Genomic DNA, 22,652 nt, shown 5'->3' with positions numbered 1-22,652 from the left:
AAAGAAAATGTCTGTTTTGGGAGGTTTGGGGAAAGGGGTACAGCTCACAACCAAAGGACAAGATTATCTGGGAGTGAGGGGCTGAGCATTTCTCGTGTCCTTTCTTGGCAGGTGGATGGAGGTGATCAAGAGAGCCACCAGCTCTCCAGCCAGGTCAAGCCTGCTGCTTCCCAGGGAGGAGAAGGACAGTCACACTGACTGACACAGGGCAGGGCTGGATCTCTGCTGGCAACACCAACAAAAGAGGCAGGTGGGAACAGGAGCCTCTGGAGCTGATAAAGCAAAGACTCAAGGAGGCCTGTTTCCCCCGGTATGGAAAGTGGGAGTGAGGGGGCTGCAGACAGGGAGCACATCACTTCCCGATGGTATGGAAGAGGGTCAAGTCTGTTCCAGTTGAACCTACTTACAGAGAACCCAACAACAGCAGTGCTCCAGTGCACACACCTCACGGGAGGGTTCTTGTTCCGTTGTACCTGTACAGTAACACCTTTACCTGCCCTGAAGGCCGGTGCCACCTTGTTTTCACATTTTGACTGGATGATCAGCATATATGGGAGAAACCCAGCAGCTGCCAGTGGTGGTGTGGCTCACAACAGCGGGTGCCAGGGCTCGCTCACCTCTCCCAGACATCACCTGCCCTGTGTGCTCGCTGTCCCTGGCTGCACAGCCCCGTCCTGCTGCTGTCAACGTCACCCTGCTGGCACAGCCGTCTCGGACCTATGGGGACGCACAGGTGTGTTAGCTTACACACAGTTCATTCCAAACAGGATCTGCAGCTCTCCTAAAACAGCTCTGCTCCTCAGGAGCTGCCACGGCAGCAGTTTCCCAGGGAAGCGGGAGAACTGGACCTCTGCTGAGCTGTCAAGGTGTCGGTGTGTTGTGGGTCGGTGCAGGGGGTGCATGGTTTTTCCTCTGAACTCAATCACTATTCTCATATCCCAGCTCCCATTTCTTTGTCCTGTAGTAGGAATTATGTAAGGCACAGGATGGCATTCACTCTCCACTCTGGTGTGGGTGACGTTTTCAAGGCATTTGAGCACTATAGGAGAAGAAGCCTCTCTGAAAGTCACCGATGCTTACGCTTTTGTCATGCAAAGACTTCTGAAAATCCCTATTCTTGCCTTTCAATTTCGGGTGGGATCCATCTTCTATTTCTCCTGAAGGTATAAAAGTCACTGGATTCCAGATGGAGCATCAGTGTCTGTGAACTCTATTAAATCTCTGTATTAAATCTGAAAAGTTCGCAGCTCGTTCTGTTTTTGTAAATCTGTCACCTGTGGGTGCCTCCACGGAAGGACCGATACACGCTAAGTGCCACAAGATGCCGTTGGACGTGGCTTTGATGGGCTCTGGGGACTCTGCTTTATATTATTAGATAGAAAAGTGTTTGTGTACTAGCAGAAGGAACAATGCAGTGGTGCAGTGAAAGCAAAAGGAAAGTGTTGCATGTCGTGAGGATGCAGGAATGTGGAGGTCCCTGTGACAACGGGAAGGACAGAGGCCAGCACGTGCATTCCATTATGGTGTCAAAAATGTGGGATGAGGACTGCAGGGAGGGGGAATCCAGAGGGATTTTTCTTGCTTGGCATTTGCATCCTTGAGGAGTGACTGCAGAACCAGCCTTTGCCACCGCTGCCACAAAGACCATTGTCCCATCTAAGTTAAATGTACTTAATTTATTAGCATCTGCATTTATTATTTTTTTAATTACCTGTTGTAGGTGTATTCATGTGGATTGATTAGATGTTATACTGTGGCTGAATATGACTGTTCAAAGTAAATAGCATCTTGGTATAAAACTCTCTCAGCCTCTTATTCCTGAGCCCACCATCCCATATTCAAGTTACTCAGCAGTTTTCCAAGACTGGTTCTTGGCTCACGCTGCACCAAGTGCTGCTCCATCCAGAGTCACGTGCTGAGGTGGGACTCCCCGAAACAAGTGCTTCTGGAAGGACAGCAGGCAGCAAAAATTGCTTCTTTGGTTGGGAATACTGAGCTCAAATGTCTCCACATTTAAAGAGCAGGAGCTCAGGCTAGAAAAGCCAAAAACTTTGCTGTTCCTGGCAAAAGTGCAGACCCCTCACCTCGGTGAGCTTTCAGTGAGGTAAGGATTTCAGCGGCATATCAACGCTGTGATATATTTTACTTTTCCAGAACTCTGCAGGAGGATTTTTTGTCTTTGCTACAAGCATGAGCAGTGTCCTTAACAGGACCATTAGGCAAGAACAGATTACAACAGGTCCTTGCTTAGTGGTTTCTTGCTCACATGGTGTACGTAAAGGGGAGATGCACTTGGGACCACATGGCTTAGGATCCACGGTCTCACTATTTCAAAGACCATCCAGTTCCACTCCCCCACACCACCCACGCCCCCTGCCATGAGCAGGGACACCTTCCACTACCCCAGGTTGCTCCAAGCCCTGTCCAACCTGGCCTTGGACATCTCCAGGGATGGGGCAGCCACAGCTTCTCTGGGCAATCTGTGCCAGGGCCTCACCACCCTCACAAGCAAGAATTTCTTCCTAATATCCCATCTAACGCTGCCCTCTGTCAGTGTGAGGCCATTCCCCCTTTGTCACACTAGAGCCTTCTCCAGGCTGAACAACCCCAGCACTTCCAGTTTTCCCTCCTCGTGCTAGCCCTTCATCTGGGATAACCCAGTCTTGCTTCATTGCTTAAGAAACCAGAACAACTGAGTTCCTGCAGTAACTTCTACCACATGTTTAATGCAACAGACTGGAGCTGTTCTGGTGACTACTACCTTCTCTCCCTGTCCCAGGAGTGACTCTGTTTCACCAGAGAAATCACTTCCCTCTTTCATATTGGCTGCACCACACCAGCTTTACCTCTGCTGAAGCATCAGCAGTGTGTGTGGGCACAGGGTGTTCCGTGCCTGGCAGCACTCGCACTGCTGAGGTGCCAGTGGAGCAGGGCTGGCATGCCAGGAGTCAAGTACTCTGCTGGGCAGGGTGGAGGATCAGTCAGACTTTAATTATATAAGGCAGACCATCAGCCACCGAAATATGAGCTGCACCCTCCTGCCCAGCTCTGCATCCCCACCTGCTGTGCTGAACCTGCCCAGCTGCACCACCCCTGTCTCGGCACAGCCTGCTCAGCTGAGGTGAGTGCAAGCACGGGGCATTTAGCAAAACTCCCCCAAAAAAGCAGAGTCAGAAGCACATTTGTCAGTCTGCCTTCCTGGCTGCAAGGGGGAAAAGGTGAAGCAGCACTGCAGAGCTTGGTCACAGCCCCAGCTGTGGCCTTTACCTCTCTTACCTCTGTTCAGAGAAGGGATGGCCACACACAAGGGTTTAAACGCCTAAAGTGGCATCTCCAAAGTGTTCCTCCTGTCCCTGAGGTCACACTCTCAGGGGTGTCTGATCCAACCCCTGCTCAAGCAGGGCTGTGTCTGGGCAGCAGATTATCCCTGGGCAACCTGTGCCACTGCCTGGGCCCTCTCCCAGCTGCAAAGGGAGACAGAGGAAGGCAGAGATACCCTGCTGTCAGCTTTTACAGTCGAGTCTAAATAATGCAGATAATGAACAGACTCCAGCAAAAACTGCACCTCACATTCCCCAACACACAGTCACACTTTTGCAAAGCAGTGTGTACTTCCTGTAGCAGCAGCAGAAAGGACAGACGTGCCTCCAGCTGTAGTTCCTCCTTGCACACAAAGTACTTGGGTCTGTCTCCTGGGTGATGTGGGGGAAGACCAAGAAGGATGCAGAGACAAGCAGCTGGAACCAATCCTTCTCCCCTCATAACACAAAGTTACACCAGCCTCATTTGTTTTGTTACTTTATTGAAAGTGGCAGATCCCTTTCAACGTTTTTAAAAACTAAACCCATTGTTGCTTTGAGTACTGGACAAAGGTTGTGGGGATTGTTTCCTTTAAAAAGTTTACTCATTACACTGCAGAGAGTGTGAGTAACGATACAGGTACCTTATCAACGTGGTTTGCTACCGTCATGAACAGCAACTTTAAAAGCAGCAGGAGCCCTTCTGTTGGCCTGCAGCCTCTACCTTCCCCCTCTCCAAGTTTCCTGTCTATACATTAACTTCTCCTAAGGGAAAAATGGGTTTGTTCTGCTCTTCCTAACTGCAGGCTCTGAGCTGGCTCACACCACAGCAGAACACTGCTCTGCAGCAGAGATCCAGCAAAACCCAACAGCAGCACCTCTGCTCTATGGGACAGGTTCATAGTGTTGCTGAGCCTGGATTTATCCATCAGGAAGAATAAAGGATAGTCATAAGCTAAAGTGAACACTGCACACCAGGATGAGGGAACATATGGTCCTCCTGAGCACTTAAAATCTGCAGGTCTGAATCCAAGTACCAAAAATCAAGCCTTGCTTCTAACAAAGTGGCCTGTCTTTAAAGAAAAAAGCTGAACAGCTCCAGCCTCTGTTCTCAGCAGCTCTGGGGTGAGCCACATCATCCACACACAAAGACCCAGACAGAAAGATCTGGATAACTGAGGTCTTGCTGACTTCATGGGAATCTTTACACAATTAGAGGGCAGGTCTCTAGGCAACCAGCTATCAGGGGTTATTTTCCTAAGTCTGTTTTTCTAGACCTTTAAAGTGTAGATTTAAGATCCGTGAGCTTACCTGAATTAAAGATTTGCTTTATAAACTAGTATGACACAGAAAGCAAAGCCCCTTGGGGATGGCTCTGCTGGAACACCTTAAGCAACCAACACAGCAGATGCTTTAATTGCTCTGCTAGCAAACACCACCCCAGCTTGTCAACTGGAGCAGAGCCCTGGCTGCAGCGAGTTCAGATCCCAGGCTGAAGGAGGAGCCAGAAAGGAAAGGTTGAGAAGGGGATGCCTAGAGCAGCTTTTGGGAACCCCCAGCCCTGCCACAGTGCTGCAAGCCATCCAGTTTATGCCTTCCTGTAGAGGACGGGTTGTTGCCTTGAGAACCGCAACGCAGTGTCCCTCTGCTTTGTGAACCAAAGCCCTGCCAGTGCCTTTGGCTGCTGTGTTCCACCCACTCCCCTTTCTTAACCCTTCTGCCCCATTTGGGCCTGCACAGTGCGTGTCTGCTCACCTCAGAGACCAGCACTGCCCAGCCTGCCTGTCTGGTTGCTTCTGCTGCTGAAAGCGCCAAGGACAGGAACCCCCCCAGCTCCCACAGCAAAAGGACCCACTTTGCATTCTGGTTCCCAGAGACTGACAGCAAGTTCTGCTGTTGCCTGAAGTAGATGAACCAAGGCCTAATACAAAATGATGTCCCAGAGCCAAAAAAAAAAGTACAGTCAGCAAACCCATCCTCCTGTGAAACAACAGGCTGGGAAAGAGCGGCAGCGCATCAGTTCAGCTGCTGCTGCTCTGGAAAGCGTTTTGTTACTCGTGTGTGAAGGGGTTGAAGTGATCCTCCAGAACAACTGGAGAGCTGCTCTCGCTCTCCCAGAGGCCCTAGTGCCTGGAGAGCTTCCCAACATCCCTGCACTCACACATGACTGCTCACAAACACTTCTTTAGGAAGGACAGGAGGCTAAAACCCATCAGACTCGCCTGTGAAACACATCTCAGTGGAAGAGAAATCTCCCTCTTTTCCAGCAGCCAGGCATTTACCAGAAACAAGCTGTGAATCAAACCAAGCCAAAATGGACACATCCATAGGGAAACAATTAAAAACTGCATTGATTACATTGTAAAAACAATTAGACCACCCATGTCAGGTTCTGCAAAAGGTCTAAATTGTACTTGCATCGCAAACCCCACCCTGGGTTATCATGAAAACACGGCTAACATGAAGGCTCTGAAATGTCCTGGAGTCCGTCACACAATGTCACATCCAACGGCAGATGGTGGTCTGGATTAGAGATGTAGTTCTTATGAAGCTGGAAAAAATCCTTCCCCCCTCACGACAGCAGCAGGGAATGTGGGTGTCAGCGGGCAGAGGTCAGGTGGTTCCGACTGTGTGAAAACCTGCAAGGAAGAAGAATGGGGTGGGGGGAACTGGTCAGCTCTGGCTGTTTGAAGCTCTCACCTGGGAGAGGGTCCAGCAGGTCTGTGTAGGTCTGTCCCCATTCCCATTGCCCCTGCAGTTTTTGCTAGATAAAAAAAAAAAAGTCTTGAAAGCGAAAACCAGCAATTTAAAAAAAAGCCAAGGTGGCACTTTTTTCAGGCTTTCAAGATTGTTTTAACCTAGTAAGAAATTTTCAGCACTAGTGTTTTACAGTAAGAAAGCAAGAGGGTCTCTTGAGGTTTTGCAAGGGCCCCAAAAAAATGTATCTTGAGCTTCTGCCCCATCCAGCAGTGTCATTCCTAGGCTGACAGAAGTGATTGATGCTGAAACATCTGCCCTGCAGTCACCTGTGTGTATTTGTGAGCACCTCTTGCTCAGCCAGACACTCAGGTTTTCCAGGTATCACCAGGACACCTTCTATGACCTCTGTGGGTCAGCCAGAATGATGAGAGTGTTTTCTTCACAGCATTAAAAGATTATTAGATGAGGGATCGACACAGACCCATGGCATATTTGCTTGAAAGCTTGAACGATGCAGAAACAGAAGCCCTCCAGTATGGCCAGTACATTTGGTCCCTAATATCTAGGACTCATGTATAGGACAACCAGGAGGTCAGGTCAAGCCAGTGTGTGTTTAGGAAAGGTGGGTCCTGCCTGACCAACCTGATCTCCTATGACCAGGTGATCCACCTAGAGGATGAGGGAAAGGCTGTGGATGTAGTCTACTGTCTCCTACAGCATTCTGGAAAAGCTGCAGCCCATGGCTTGGACAGGTGCATTCTTTGCTGGTTTAAAAACTGGTTGGATTGGCTGGGTCCAGAGAGTGATGGGGAATGGAGTTACATCCAGCTGGGGCCAGTCACTAGTGGAGGTCCCCAGGGCTCAGTGATGGGGCTGGTCCTGTTTAACATCTGTATCAATGATCTGGATGAGGGGAGTGCGTCCACCCTCAGTACACTCACAGGTGACACCAAGTTGGGTGGGAGTGTTGATCTGTTGGAGGGCAGGAAGGCTCTGCAGATGGATCAGGACAGGCTGAGGCCAATGGTGTGAAATTCAACAAGGCCAAGTGCTGAGTCCTGCATGTGGGTCACAACAACCCCCTGCAGTGCTATAGGTTTGGGGCAGAGTGGCTGGAAAGCTGTTCCATGGGAGAGGACGTGGGGGGGCTGGTCAACAGCAGCTGAACATGAGCCAGCATGTGCCCAGGTGGTCAAGAAAGCCAATGGCATCCTGGCTTGTGTCAGCAATAGTGTGGCCAGCAGGACCAGGGCAGTGACCATCCCCCTGTGCTTGGCACTGCTGAGACCCCACCTCAAGTCCTGTGTCTGGTTCTGGGCCCTTCATGACAAGAAGGACATTGCTGGAGTGTGTCCAGAGAAGAGCAATGGAGCTGGGGAAGGGTCTGGGGCAGAAGTCAGATAACAAGTGGCTGAGGGAGCTGGGGGGACTCAGCCTGGAGAAAAGGAGGCTCAGGGGGGACCTTCTTGCACTCTTACAACTTCTTGACAAGGAGGTTGTAGCAAGGTGGGGGTCAGGCTCTGCTCCCAGGCAACAAGCGACAGGACAAGAGGAAACAGTCTCAAGCTGCACTGTGGGATGTTCAGGTTGGACATCAGGAAGAAATTCTTCATGGAAACGGTTGTCAGGCATTGGAAAGGGCTGCCCAGGGAGGTGGTGGAGTCCCCATCCCTGGAGGTGTCCAAGGAATGACTGGATGTGGCACTCAGTGCTCTGGGCTGGGTGACAAGGTGGGGACTGATCACAGGGTGGACTCGGTCTTGGACGTCTTTTCCAACCTTAATGATTCTGTTCTATTCAACGGGTACCTGAGCTACAAGGCACGAACTTAACCCCATCAGAAGTAGATGCTTAGAAAGCCCAAGTTCAAGGGTGTAAAAACTGCAAAGCCTGGGTTGTGTCTACAGGGGCAGACGGAGCACGGGATGGCTCCTTTGGTCACATGTATGGGCAAAACACTCCCAGCTTGCTAACCAGGGGAGGGCCAAATGTTAAGTTTCTCTGCTGGTAACGAAAAGGATGAGATTTAGGATAGCCTGCTGTGAAAGGGAGAAAAGCTGAATTAATGTTAAATTAAAACCCTGTGATCAGGGTCTGACATTACTGCCTGCAACACATGGATATGACTGAACTTGGTGCCAGCAGTGGAGGCAAGTTTGACACAGCAAAGAACTAAATTCCACCAGATTACACTCCTTCACTGGTTTAATAAGCAACTGCCTTCAGGAAAAACACTCTTTCCTGTGTATTTTCTGTACACCTGATGCTGGGCAAGCAGTGACTGTCTGCACATTCCTCGCAATGAAACAGATACATATTAACAAAAACTTTCTATTCCAGAAGTGATCCTGATGAGATTTTGCATAGTCCTTGCTAGCTGGGTAATAGGACCAGCAGGACATCATATGTATATAGGTATATGTGCAAAATGAAGGTGAATAGTAGCATCTTTCTGTGCTCTGCAACACACCTCTACACTACAGAAACCTGTTCACTGTGAGGAAGGACCTCTGGGGCATGAAGAACTGCTTCCATCACATGAAAGCAGCTAAAAGAAGTGACATAAGGACTATTAAGGCAGTTTGTCATCAGTATTCACTTTTGTCTGCCTTGACTGCTTGGCACCAACCTTTCCCACACCCATGGAGTACAGCTGCCAGCTCACACTCAGGACACTCACCTTTGTACCCGCTCCACCATGTGTGCTATCAGTTTGTCAGAGATGCCTGGGCAGGACTCCTCAGCCAAGCTAAATGCATTCTCCAGCTCCTCCATGGCTCCCACGTTGCCTCCAGTTTGCTTGTGCTTATCTTTGAGCTGCAACCCAGAAACCCAGTGCATTAGATCCTTATTTTGTTGCAGAAAGCACTGGTCAAGCAGTCCAGCACTAAGGCCCTTTCCCCTTTAGCATGACTCCACCAGGGTGCAGAAGGCCACTCACATTCTACTTAAACAAACCAAAAAGGTCTCTTTCTGTAGATCAGGAAGGTGGAAATCCAGTGTCTGGGATTCAGATTTTCTTCTAGGTACTAATGGCAATCAAGTCCTTACCAAAACAGGATGTACTCTTAAATGAATTAAATGATATAAAAAATGGATCAACAGCCCTGAAAACTCGTAGAGTAGTAACAGCACCAAGAACTCCAGGTGTACCTGAAGCAGTACAGTCACCTTTGTTGCTAATGACAGCCCAGTGCCCAGACACACACACAGGCTCAAAGGCAGGTAGGGCAGAAAATATCCAACACTGGGACTTAGTCACCACCACTTTTAATAACCCCAGAAAAGTCTCAGTTGCTTCTAGTGAGTGAGAGGTCGAGGCAAACAAGGGCCAAGCCAGGGATCCTGAGCCCCTTGGCCTCCATCACTCCTCTCCAAGACAGCTTTTACCCAGGGAGCAAGGGAAGGAAGCCCATGCACCAAGACCTCCACATGCAGCATCTGCCCTGATGAAAAGCCTCAGTTCACATTTTTCATGCTCAGTGCACTCCAACTAGGCCTCTGCACGTTTCCAATAGTTAATTTCAAAGAGTTACACCTCTGTCGAGAAGGAACTCCTGACAGGTCACTGGTGCTGACCCTGAAGGAGTCTGTCCTTGGAAATACCACATTCCCACCCCCTGCAACAGTTCCCCACCTCCTTCCCAAAAGTGCTGATATGACAGGCCCTTCCCCAGTTTACCATCACACAAGGAGCTGAACAACAATCAAACCTCCTGCTGAACAAGCAACGTCTGCCAGCCTACCACTGTCCAGTTCAATTAAGCTCCCACTAGGCCACGCTGATTAAAGGGCTTTACATAAGCCTCACAGTTCTTTGCCTGCAATTTTAGGATCAGCCTTTCCTGTTGCTGGAGCTCACCTTTTCTCCATGCTCTGGAAAGCAGGACAAATGTGAACACTAATCCCCAGCTGCAGCCGTCCCTGTGCTCCGAGTCCCCCACTGTGAACAAACAGTTCCCAGACAAAAAGGGCTGCTGTCTCCTCAGTGGGGCACCTGCTGCCTAACACACAGCTGTGGGAGGAACCCACACACACCTCTGCTCAGTCAGAATGGCAGGGGCATGGAGGGCAACTCAGTTACACATCAAGGGTACAGATTTCTTAAGCCAAAAACAGCTGTGATGCTAAAGCCAAGGATTTGATGTCCACCTACCAAAGGCTGCCCACCTCAGAACAAGCACAGGGCCTGTCCTGCAGATAAATTGCCAGTTTATCATCAGCCTTTGATGCCACACCCCTGACCTTCAGCTTGCCCAGCAGGCTGTGACGGGAGCAGTCTGTGCTGGCCTGTCTTCTCTCTCTGCAGAAGAGCTCTCTGGAGGCTAGCAAGACATCAGAGTACTGCACTGTGCTAACTTACAGGCTGCCTCCAACTCACTGCTTGGTCCTCCAAGCCCAAATGTCACTTTCTCTCCCTGCCCCAAAAAGTTTCCAGATCTGCAGTTGCCCACATCTGTTAATTAACTCCCCATGGGCCATTTTCAGTATTAGCATCCAATAACACACGTGCAGGGAGGGTATATAAAAGATTACAAACAGCATTTCAGTCAGATTTCCATTCATAAAGCCCAGCTTCAGCCATTTTATGGAAAGAGGGGATCAAACCCAACTGGTCAAAGAGGCAATCACACAACAGTGAGGAGGAGGAAGTCTGCCACTGGTAGGAAATTGGAACTGAAAAGAACACCACGTGCAACCAGCAGTGAAGCAGAGTTCTGACTTGGAGAAGTTCTCCTCCAAGCCCCCTCTAATGCACACAAAGGCCAGGTTATTTTAGAGACTGCCCAAAACCCTTCCTGCACCTGATTTTGCTCAGTGGGATCCACAGAGTCAGCACGGAAGTCTAATCAAAGGAAAGGAGGATCAACAAACTGGGGCAAGGAAGTCAAAGTAGCAGAAATGAAATGCCCAAGAAGCCACTTCCCACCTGGAACTGGTGCAACAAGGTTGGTATGGAGAAGCACAAAAACGCATTCGTACTCACAGCCCTGTGCACCCTGTCCCAGGAGGATCCTAAACTGAACAGAGACCCAGATGTCAGTGACTGTGCTGCACAACCAAACTGCCTGCATCAGGAACCAACATAGTTTTAATTTGGTTTAATCTTACAGGTCTAGGCCTACAAGACCCAGAACACTGGCCTCATGCTCTGACCTCTGGAAGTCAAGCCCAGTGCAGTACAGAAGAGCTCAGTTAGATGAAGTCCCAGTTTCCAAAGCGGAGCTGTCTCAGTAATCTGCTTTTTGGGATGACCTCTGGTTCCTGCCATGCACCAAACCCTCCTTCCACATAGCACTAGACCTGAGAAAAGGGAGTTAAGTCCAGAAACTATCCCTGAAAAGGCACAGTTCTCTGCTGGCCCACCCCATCAGGATCCAGAAAAGAGTAAGTCCTCAGGACCGAAGAAAGGGTCTCTGTGACCAGCACCCCAAGAAGAACCCTGACATGCAGTGCCTAAGTGATTTCTTCTGAAGCAGAACCTCCTTCCCTACACTCCTGCTGGAAGGAGCAACTAGAGCCTGTAGACAGCCCCCCCTTATGATTATTCTCCTCTTCTCTTCCCTGAGAACATCATCCAGCTGGAAAGACAAGTCACCTTTCTGCTGATACAGACACCATCCTATCATTAATGGTAGTTTTTACTTCAGCTCCACATCCCCACCTTGAACATAAGGCAGGGAACAGGGTGGGTTTTCCAAACACATTTTCTCTGCCTGCCTTCCAGAGGATATGTGGCAGGGAACTCCTTGGCCTTGGCATGCTACTAGTAGCAGGCTGTGTAGATCAAGAAATAGTCCAGTAACCAGCAAAGCTGACTCCTGCTCTAACCCACCTACCTTCCCCTCAGTGACTCTGCTGTGGACAGCAGCACAGCAGGAGGGCAGGGGACATGCACAGTGACAGGCCAGCCCTGTCTGCCTTAACAGAAGCTGCACTTCAGCCACAGACATCAGAGTCCAGAGCTGCCTAACCAGCAAGCCTAAGACACAGGAGAGACAGGTGAGGATCAGACTCCTCTATCTGATCCTCACCAGAAGACAACAGGGTAATGCTTTGCTTCCAAACACAACTGTTTTGGGGAGCACACGCCAGGGACATACTCACTTTCCCAACATACAATCCAGTCCTCTGAGCAGAGGTACAAATGCTTCAGAATCCCCTAACCCTACTAGATACTTCACTGCACTTCCCTTCTCCAAATCCTTCCCATTTACTTATCCATGTCAGGTATCTCTTCATCTCCAACCAGCACAGGCACCAAGAAGGTTCTACTCACCTCCCCAAAAACTGGGTGAACAAGCGTGGAGAGACACTGTGACCGTGGTTGCCTCTTAATGGGCTCAGTAGGCTGGAAAGCAACAGGAAAAGAAGTTACAAGCACATGCAAAAGCTCCCAGGGCACACAAGTGTAAGTACTAAGTGTAAGTGTGAAGTACTAAGCTTTTGGTGAATTCACACCACTTCCATGGCAGTCCCCTCACCAGGTTTTAGGAAAGCCACAGGTTGCAGTACTCTGATGATGTGGAAGAGGCAATTCTGGAGCACCAGCCCTGGGTGCCAGACTGAAGTAAATTTTAGACAGAACATGAGTGCCTTGTGGCTTCCCCAAGACACCCAAAGGCTTGTGTTAGTTCAGTCCACTTCAGGAAGACCAGACAGCACACAGACCTTCTGGGAACCATGAAGAGCCATTCCTTTGTGCAGCTTGCTCAAGGAATTGGGGCGAATGGTTGGTGGGAATGTCCAGATTGGACCCTGGTCTCCATCTTCTGCGTCTCCATCACTGCAAATGAAAAGGGGAAGGTCAACACAAATCCTCAGTTCCGTACACCAGGGGTTTGCCCATGTAGTCCTGGAGTCACAAGCTCTGCCCCACTCTGTTGCCATATCATCGCAGAGCTCCAGGCATTTCCTTATCCCAGAAGAAAATCCTAAAGAGAAACCACTTCTACAGCACATACACAGCATCAGAGAGATCTGAGCTAGGTACTGCATCATGGTTCCAAATCATCACAGTCACCCTTTTGCTCTAGAAGCTTGAAGAAGCTTCTAGTGCTATATACATTTAAGAGAATTTCAAGACAATACAAGCTCAGAATTTCAGGGCCCAGGCTTAGATGTTACAAGCCAATCTCCCAGAGTCCTTGGTCACTTGAGTCACCACCACTACAGTTAAAGAGCAGCTCTGTGATACCACTCTGGCAATAAAGTGCCCTTTCCCCACCCGAGGCCCATAACTGTCCTGCACAGCAGCAGCAAAGCTCTACCCATGAGTACACAAACACACAAACACAGCTCTTGCCACAGTTACTAAAGCCTGTCGCTCTTGTACTTAATGGAATGGACACAAAATACAGGTAACAAGAGCCCTGTTTTACTATTTACACCCAGACTAAGTGTTTCTCGTCAGTACTACAGGTCCTTACACTCAGCAAAGAAGCTCCACAGGTTAAGACCAGAACAGAGAACCAGGTCCCACTGAACAGGAGGTAACAGCCTGGTTCTTCAGGCAGCAGTCACCTGTTCCCACAAATGGACGCTCACAGGTCTCCCTGAGCTACCATAACATCTCCAACCCCAGGAGGAAAAGGACCTGAGCTGTTTGCAGTAGGCACTCCTCTGTGCAGAACATGTACGTACATATCGGAATCACCAGAACTGGAATCTTCTCCATGGCCCTCTGACTTCCAGCGCTTGAATCGGTCGATCAGCTCCATTAGGAATGAGGTTTTCTTGGTGTAGCGTGTGATGAACTTGTGCTTTAGCAATTCTTTAGCTGTTGGCCTCTGAAGCAGATAAGGAAAGCGTGTCACATCCAATCATCTCTGCACACTGAACATGCAGCACACTGACTTCAAGTGGAATCACAGAATATTGTGAGCTGGAAGGGACCCACAAGGATCATTGAGTCCACGGGTGGGCAGCAATACTCACAAATCTAGGATCCTTATTGAGACAGGCTTCCACAAACTCCTTGAAGGGCTTGCTGTGGTGACCCTCAAGTGTTGGAGGATTGTTTTTGGGGATCAAGAAGAGAACCCTCATAGGATGCAAGTCAGAATTTGGAGGCTCTCCCTTTGCTAGTTCAATGGCTGTAATTCCAAGGGACCAGATGTCTGCCTGAAAGCAGAAGAACAAAAGTAGAAGAATGAGGAGCAATGCTACAACATGAAAGCACACAGTTTTAGGACAGCCAAAAGGCTAATTATATAAAATCAGATGGAGCATTTCATGTCTAATATACAAACTTCTCCAGGAGACCCTGAACCATAACAGGAAAGAATCATTCCTGTAGTAAGCAGCACTTCCAATCCCTAGCACCACATCCAAGTAGGCCCAAGTAGCAACCCTCCTGCTCCCAAACTCACCTTGAAGTCATAAGCAGACTGTTTGATGACCTCTGGTGCCATCCAGAATGGAGTCCCCACAAAGGTGTTTCTCTTGATTTGGGTGTCTGTCAACTGTCCAGCCACCCCAAAGTCAGCCAGTTTCACATCTCCTTGTTCCGAAAGCAGCACGTTGGCAGCTGTTCACACAAATAAGCATTAAGTCTGCTGCCTTCTGAATCTCCAGCCCACACAGAACTGAACACTGAGAAGGGCCCTCCTATGCCATTCTCCTTCACCCCCAGTGATAGCCCTCAGCTTGGATTTTCAGCCTCACACCCATTCTCGTGCTCTGAACTCCACCGGGTAACATGAACAAGTTCATGCACTTGGCTGGATCATAACAGGAACATTGCTATGGTAGGAGCAAGGAGTAGATGTGAAGGGCCACACAATCAACTACATGTGACACCTGGCCACACAAAGAAGGCAGGGCAACATGGCCCCTAATGGTCTTGATTTTTTTTTCAGTGTAGCATTCAGCACAGGTAAAATTGCAGATCCTTCTGAAGAGCTCAAGTCCCAGTCTTATGCTTCTTCCCACTCACTCACAAGACAGTAACATTGTGCAGGTTTGGGAAAGAGGGTTTTCTGTAGGACTTTTCATCATGAGAGAGACCCTGCCTACAAACTTTCAGCATTTTCCCACTGCTGAGAGCCAACAGCCCTGCATGTCTTGCAGCCCTGGAAATGTGCAGTCTCACATACACAACGGAATCTTTTCTCCTTGTCTCCCTGCATGAGGTTACTGTGCTCTGCCTGCTCACCTCCCCTCCCGCAGTGGGTCAGAGGAGTGAGCATCCAGCACTGGCCACGGCTCCACAGCACTGTCCCTCCATCCTCCCACTGTCTTTTGATGCTCTGGGCTCGCTGTGACACTGCTCTTCAGGAGGCAGGTGCCAGCCCTCTCTACACTGCACGAGGCCAATGACTATAAAAACCAGTAACAGGATAAGCTGATGCAAGCTGCCCTCATTTTCTAGGGCTGTGAACCCTGCATGAGGACAGCTCACCTTCACTGTGAGCTATAACCATGATGACCAGCACGCACACCCTTGGGGTCCACCAGCAAAGCAGATGTCCAGGCATGAGTCACCTAAGATCTGAGCATGCCTTTCATCGACTCCTTTGCTTTAGCTCCCTGCCTGTCCAGACTCCAAGGGCCAGAGGAGAGCTACAGATCCCTTTACTCTAAACACCTAAAGACATGAAAAGCGTGAGTTGTGATACAGTGACAAGCACGAGATTCAGAAAATAGAAATCTAACAGGAAAAGGAGAACTGAGAAACAGTCTTTGAAATCTCACAGATTATTGCTATATGATACTTCTGAATTCTATGTTACTAATGTCCCTGACAAGAAAGGGAGCTGAGCTCTCCAGTCTTACCTTTGATGTCCCTGTGGATCTTCCTCTCTGAGTGTAAATAATCCAAACCCTTTAGGATTTCTCTCAGGATAGTAGCTATATAAGTCTCCTCCAGTGGTCCCGGTTTCAGCTGATAAAGGGCAGAAAGATGACTTAAAAGAGGGTGACTGATGCCTCGGATTTTTCAGGTTCTCAGTTTGGAAACCTTGGGCCAGAAGGTCATACTCAGCAGAAAGTACTTGTATGCCTGGTGCACATTCTGCAAGCAGAATGCTGGACTTTGCACCTGGAAGCATTAAATGGAAAAACTTTGGGGGATTTTCTGCTAGTCTATCAGTCTATTAAAGGCTTCCCAAACAAACAGCAGGATGCTCAACTCTTGCTTTGGCCTGGAAATACATTAGTGAACAGAACATCTTAACAGTTTCTCTTGTTCAGGTCTCTCTGCTAGCACATAAGAACTGAATTTCGGCCTCTGCAACAGCCCGGAGACAACATCAACCCTCAGGCTTTGGAGTATTGTATCAAAGCTCTTCTGCTTTCCATCAGTTCTCCTCTAACCAAGTCCTGCCTTCCCAGTGCAATAACTGAAGTTCTGACACTCAGATGACTTCTGCTGATGACAGCCCTCAACTACACCTTCCTGTGAGTCACTGCAGGCTCAGCATTTTCCCCCAACATGACAGGTTACTGCTCTGGAAAAGCGGGCATTAAAGAGAAAAATCCTGTGACAGAATACAGCACAGCAGAACTTTGCCTAGGGGCATATTCTGCATTTGTATTCTCTTAACATTTGGGGTAACTTGATCACAAACCACGGCCCTGCTGAGCCATGCAAGCACTGAATACTGTAACACTGACATGGTGAAGTACAGGTTTACACAGCTCAAAACCAGCTGGCTGCTGTCACTTTTCAGTTCACTGGCTCTTCCCATCATACAGCAGCACAGTATTGTTGGAGGACAGTGCTTGGACAGCTGAGCTCTGTGCAAACATTTCCTCTGTCCTGGGATAAGCATAACCAGCATGTCTGTCCTGCACTGCACACCCCTCAGGCACAGGACTGCCAAAAAGATGGTATGTGGCAAGTAAGTGTCTGGCTTACGGGCATTTCACAAACCAAGGCTCCAGACAATGTTTTCATAGTGCAGAGCTTGCCATGTACTTACCAAATCCAGGGCTGAACCTCCTCCCAGGTACTCCATGATTATCCACAGCTTAGTGCCCTGCAAGCAAGAGCACAAGTCAAGAGAAAAGACAGTAATAAAAGCAGGCAGAAAAGTGAAACACCTGGGAGGCAGCAAGACATGGGAGTAGTCCTGTACACAATCAAAGAGATGCTGCACACCACAGCTCTCAGAGGGTCAAGGAAGGAGCTCCCAGCTCCCTCTTTTCTGCTGACACAGTATTATATAGGTGGATCTGGCTCCAGTACATTTCTAACTCTCAGTATGCAGTTTTACCTAAGCAAGTGCCCCTACAGGCACCAGACTGCCCAGCCCACAGAATTAAGCTTATTCTCAGGTTGGAGCCACTTAGCACCTCTCCAACAGCACATCCAGCATAACTCCTTCTTGGCAATGGCAAGGGAGATTTGCAGCCTTTGATCTCATTAACAGGGCTGCCATCTTGAAGGGTACAATTGGCAAGACACTCTTACTCCTCAGAGAAGAGGTTTCCATACTGAGGTTCACAAGGTCCTGGTAGGAAAAAACAGCAGGCCCACGAAACTACAGCAGAAGGCTGAGAAAATGTATGTTGGCCTTTGAAAAATATGTAAGGAATATTCAGGATCCAAAGAACTCAGGAACTGTTTGCTGCAGTCCCAGTGATACTTTCACCTCCAGCAGACAGTATGCAGAGGCCACCTCTGATCATCACTGCCAGTAGATTCCATTAGGGATTCCTAAGCCTGTTCTCAATGGAAGCATATCAGCACTCCTCCATATTCCTATTCTTTTCACCATTTCTGATGAAATGGTGATCACAAGATCACAAAGTACAGTTTCAACCTTCTCTTCTTTCCAGAGGCATAAATCCCTCAGTGGTACTACCTTAGACTGTGCTGTTCTGGAAAAGTATTCCAAAAACTTCCTTTCAGGAATGGTCAGACGAGAGAGAGGTCAGTCTTCAATGAACAATTTTCTCTCCAGTGAAGTGCCCTGCTCTTGGTAACACACAGAACCTCATTTCCATGTGCTTAACAAGTGTTTTAAAGTCCAGTCTGCTATTAAGAGCACACCAATGCAGCGAGCAGAGCCATTGCTGTTCCTGCTGCCACACTGACACTCACACACTGGGCACCTTCCAGTGCTGTGTGCCACCACCCGCTGCAGCACCCGCAGAGGAGCCCACACCATTCCCAAACTGCTGGCAAGGAACCTCCATGGTTCGTCCTACCTTCAAGTATGAGCCATAGTACCGGGTGATGTAGGGACTATCACACTGGCTGAGCACTGTAATCTCCTGCTGAATGTCCTCGATCTCATCCTCAGCCTCCTCCAGATCAATGATCTTGATAGCAACCACCTCCTTGGTGCGGTTGTCGATCCCTTTATACACTTCACCGAACGATCCTTTGCCGATCCGCTCCAGCTTGGTGAACAGCTCCTCAGGGTCCACTCTGGAGTGCTAAACCAGAAAGCAGGGATGGGATAATTCCATTAGACCCCAGGGCTGCGGAGCACCACACATACCCACACAGCTCATCTCCATATCTGTGCAGCTGCTGTGTTCATCAATTCATCCAAAACTCACATATCCAAAAAAGTCTGAGAAACTTGACACAGAATATATCCAAGATCAGAACTGAAGAAACCTCTTCCACAGGCTTTCTGCCTCTGCAGGAGGGGGAGAGAAAGAGGAGGGAATTCCAGCAAGAGAATGTCAGCAAGTCTCTTTAAGGAAAGTGTCAGCACCTCTGGGACAGGACTGCTCAGCTGGAGGCACAAACTGGTGGCAAAGCAGCTCCACGAGTAAACACCTGTTCACACTTAATAAAGACCAGCAAGGTGTACCAGAACCAGCCTTCTTTCAGCAATGAAAACAACAATCAAGAGACCATAAGAATGTTTCCCTAGTCAGCCGTCCTGCACTCAAAGTCTGAAATGACTTGTGAGATTTGCACCCTTCCCTACTTGTCTGGAGGGTGAAATACTCCACTAGTATCAATACCTGCTCACATTAGCTGTCTTCTCTGCTGCAGCCTGATTTCCAGGCAGCGCCCAGCCCAGCTCTCCTCAGATGCTTGCTGAGGAAACCTCACATCTTTTGGAAGGTCAGCAGCAAGGAGGAGGCAGGAGAGCAGAATGGACACTCCATCTGCCTGACCTGCTTTTCTGGAACGGCCTCTCCCATGGCTGGCACACCCAGATGCAAAGGCAAATAACATTTCCTCCATTAGATAAGCACCTCAACTGGGAAGCTACTAACAGAGAAATACTGATTCTAACAGCAGCTGCACAGTTAACACTTTATTAAGATGAGTATGGATGAAAAAGCAGACAAACCACAATCACCTTCTAATGCTATTTATTCCAGTCCAGCTGCACAGCAGGAAGTTCTGCTCTGCTTCATGCTACTAAAATGTTTTTTGTGATTAGCTTTTTCTGCCTTTTTTTTTTTTTAAATAGTTAAAAAAACATAATCTGGAAAATACAGCCTGACCTACAGGAAGCAGCCAAGCTGCTATAGGGAGTTTTCCACACCCAGAACTTGTCGGTCTCACCTCTTACACCAGACCACTCCCTCCCAAGGGCCTTGAGCTGGCAGATTTTATCAGAGAACAGGGAAGCTGCATTTTTCCCATCTCATACCAGGTTCCAGCAGCAGGCCATCATTGAGCAGCCCAAGGTGCTGCTTAATGATTAAGCCAGCCCATCATTATAGGTTGTTTGCCTTCTGTGCCCAGTGCACTGCTGTAAGGCAGACCCAAGTGAGCTTTACAGTCAGCTCATTTAACAGGATTTCTACACAAACTCCAGTCCAAGATTCAGAAGGGTAACCAAATATCCTTTTGCATCCATAGCAACACCTAAACAGGCTGTACTTTGAACAAATGCACTGGAAACAGATGGGAGGGGATGTGCAGACATGAAAAGAATTGGAGACACACAACAGGGACTGGAGAGAGGGAGGCAGGGTAAAGGAAGAGGATTTGAGCTTGAGAAATGCCAGGAGACAATATGAGAATGATGACTGCAGGCAGGGAAAACAGTCTGGCTAGTCCAGGCTCACTACAGACCAGAAGTAGTTTCCACCTCTTGACCTATGGAGGAAGGGGCAACACTGTGCCCCAGATGTTACTTTGCACAGTCACCTACTGCACCCTAAAACTGCCACTCACCACATCAGCCACTCCCACACATCAGGGAGAAGGGAGGGAAAGAGGATCATCTCTTAGAAGCACCTGCTCAGCTCCTAAAGGAAACACTACCCACATCCTGCAGGGAAGCAACGCTGCAAGAAAACCCTCCTCCCTTCCCATGTAAATAACTTTTCCATGAGGTAAGAAACAGCAAGGTGGAAGTGACTGCTGCCCTCCTTAGCTTGGCATAGCACATCAGAGAATCAGGACTGATTCCTCAAGAATAGGACACCAAACATAAGAGCACTGGTTATGGCAGGCAGCTTTTGGGACAACCACCACTTTATGTGGTGGGCTCTGTGATCATGGACAGCTTGGTAAACAAGCTTCCAGACTTGGATGTTGGTTTATTCTGTTTTCTGTGGAACAAAGCAGTTCAGGTAGTGGGTGATGAAGGAGACAAAGCTTCCTGACAAGCACACAGAAATTCTGCCCAAGGGACTAGGGAAAACAATACAAACCTGATGGGCAGATGAGACAAGCCCACCACATCAGGGTGGAACAGGAAACTTCCTTTGTAGGTACTGGATTTACCTTCCCAGTACCTGCCACTTCAAAACTGACCTGGAACTGCTTTGGACCTCTCAGGTGACAGGGCAAGAATCTGACTCTGTGGAGGACCTGAGGACATATATCCCTTGACACAGAAACCAGAATCACACAAGTCAGACCCAGCAACAGCCAGAACCCAGGGAGCCAGCATAGGGCCAAGAGGTACAGAGTCATTCCAGCCACGGTTACAGTCTCCAGATGCTGCTGCAGGATCAGAGTCTGCTGACAAATTTCTTCACTTTCTGTAAACAGGGAGGAGGAAACAGGCCCATCCCTGATGTAAGAAGGTCAGTGTCTGCCCAGGGGAACACCTTGTGAACTGTCATTGTGGAAACCACGGAAGACATTGCCAGCTGGCATCTTCAGCAATCCTGAATTCCCATGACAAACTAAGATAGATAGAATTATGCTAGCCTGCAGGACATCTGCTCAAAAGCCCCTGTCCATAAAAAAAAATAAATCTGTTTTGAGCTGCCACAGGGTAACTCCCTGCTGACAAACAAACGCTCAGATCCATAGGCATAAAAGTCTTAGCACTCACCAGACAACAGCACAAATGCAGTTCTGCCAGGAAATGGAGAGCTATGGAACTGCACTGCTCTGTCAGGAGAGAAGCACAGTCACACCTGGGCCCTTGGGCTGTGGGGGGCAGGGGAGGAGGAGAATGCACTCCCCGAGCCTGACTCTCCCCTACCCCAACACATCTGCACTGGCAGGGAGGGCTGTAACAAGCACCATCTGGCCCTCTCCTAAAAGCAAACTATCTCAGTGCCAGTTGTCCTGTCAGAGATTCACCCTGGCTGCAAATCCGTGTTCTGGAACTGCACTGCTACAAACACACCTGGAAAACTTCATTTTCCAGTAGGAAGTACCAGAATCCGGATGAAATGCTTTGCACTTGCTTAAATGAGCATAGATAACACAAAGAGGCTTATTAGCACCTGTCACCTTTGCAACTGCTCACCAGCTAAGGTTCTTTCCATTTTCTTCCACATTCACAGAACCCACCAGGGCTGCAAAACAGAGCTCCAGGCCAGCAGCTGCTGCTTTTTGTTCTACTACTACATGTAAAACCGTTAAGGGATGGTCACTGCACTGCACCTTTTCACTTGACTGAATGTTTATTACACAGCAGTTCTGGAGCAAAAAGCCTCATGCTGTTCCTCCCCACCGAGAGCAGTCAGGCACCAGAGATGGTTCAGGCAGGCCTGGGCAGACTTTGGAGGGGGAAGCACACACTGTACTACCTCTGCTGTAAGTGCAGGAAGGGAAAAAGCATGAGAGGGATGACGACAATCTCCTAGCAATGTGCTCCACTTCTGCCCTCTGGGATCTAATCTCACAGCACAGGAAAGAAGGTCCTGACAGGTGTGGGGGTGTTTGCCATCCTGACTGGTGATGCCATGTTTTAAAACAGAGCAACTCACTGCAGCCATCAGGAATTAGGAACTGTGGTGTGTTATGAGACAAGCCTGGCAGTAACACCAGCTGCTTCATGGGGAAAGAATGGGTTTTGGCAACTTTGCCACCTCCAGCTGCAGAGACGTGATATCCATAGTCTTTGAGAGGAGACTAGAGAAAGCCTGCAGTAAGTATCTGCCCTCATTTCAACGCTGCTGCCTGGAAAGATAAGCTGTGTATTGGGAACAGAAGCAAACACCACTTGAACCAGCTGAAGATCTTCTCTCTGGGCTATGTCCAGCTGGATCCCATTCTCAAAATATTCGAGAGCAAGAATCATGCCTGCATCTGCTACATAAAACACTGAGGGGTGTTTAAACACTTTTGGGAATGAGACTTCCTTGGTCTGTGGCAGGTTGGAATTGGAATCACTGTTCTATACGGGAGAGGTCTGTAACAGAAGACTGCCAAGGCCACAACACTTTATGAGCTGAAGCTGATGGGGAGCTTGGCAACCTCCAAGGGTTTATACCAGAACCAGAAGCATTTAGTGTTATTTCTGACTAGAGCACTTTCCA

General features: G+C 48.8%; 2 protein-coding genes across 3 annotated transcripts in view; one reads left to right on the top strand and one right to left on the bottom strand.

Moving 5' to 3' along the window:
- FARP2 (FERM, ARH/RhoGEF and pleckstrin domain protein 2) overlaps window positions 1-1,799 on the top strand; it is a 77,084-nt gene extending 75,285 nt beyond the window's left edge. For both annotated transcript variants that reach the window (XM_027661796.1, XM_027661795.1), the window contains exon 27: window positions 112-1,799. In XM_027661796.1, the coding sequence (XP_027517597.1) occupies window positions 112-202 (91 nt within the window). In that variant the 3' untranslated portion in view covers window positions 203-1,799. The remainder of the gene's footprint in view (window positions 1-111) is intronic.
- Window positions 1,800-3,785: 1,986 nt separating this feature from the next.
- Window positions 3,786-22,652, bottom strand: part of STK25 (serine/threonine kinase 25) — a 21,060-nt gene continuing 2,193 nt past the window's right edge. Inside the window, exons 2-11 of the mRNA XM_027661915.1 lie at window positions 18,156-18,386; window positions 16,925-16,981; window positions 15,777-15,885; window positions 14,372-14,529; window positions 13,938-14,123; window positions 13,644-13,789; window positions 12,672-12,786; window positions 12,280-12,351; window positions 8,680-8,816; window positions 3,786-5,938 (exon numbers count right to left, since the gene is read on the bottom strand). Coding sequence (XP_027517716.1) covers window positions 5,899-5,938; window positions 8,680-8,816; window positions 12,280-12,351; window positions 12,672-12,786; window positions 13,644-13,789; window positions 13,938-14,123; window positions 14,372-14,529; window positions 15,777-15,885; window positions 16,925-16,981; window positions 18,156-18,386 — 1,251 coding nt within the window. The 3' untranslated portion in view covers window positions 3,786-5,898. The remainder of the gene's footprint in view (window positions 5,939-8,679; window positions 8,817-12,279; window positions 12,352-12,671; window positions 12,787-13,643; window positions 13,790-13,937; window positions 14,124-14,371; window positions 14,530-15,776; window positions 15,886-16,924; window positions 16,982-18,155; window positions 18,387-22,652) is intronic.

This window comes from Corapipo altera, unplaced genomic scaffold, assembly GCF_003945725.1.
Source record: "Corapipo altera isolate COAL_440 unplaced genomic scaffold, ASM394572v1 175, whole genome shotgun sequence".
Taxonomy (NCBI): Eukaryota; Metazoa; Chordata; class Aves; order Passeriformes; family Pipridae; genus Corapipo; species Corapipo altera.
The sequence above is the reverse complement of the archived record's forward strand: the minus strand, read 5'-3'. Positions and strand labels throughout refer to the sequence as shown.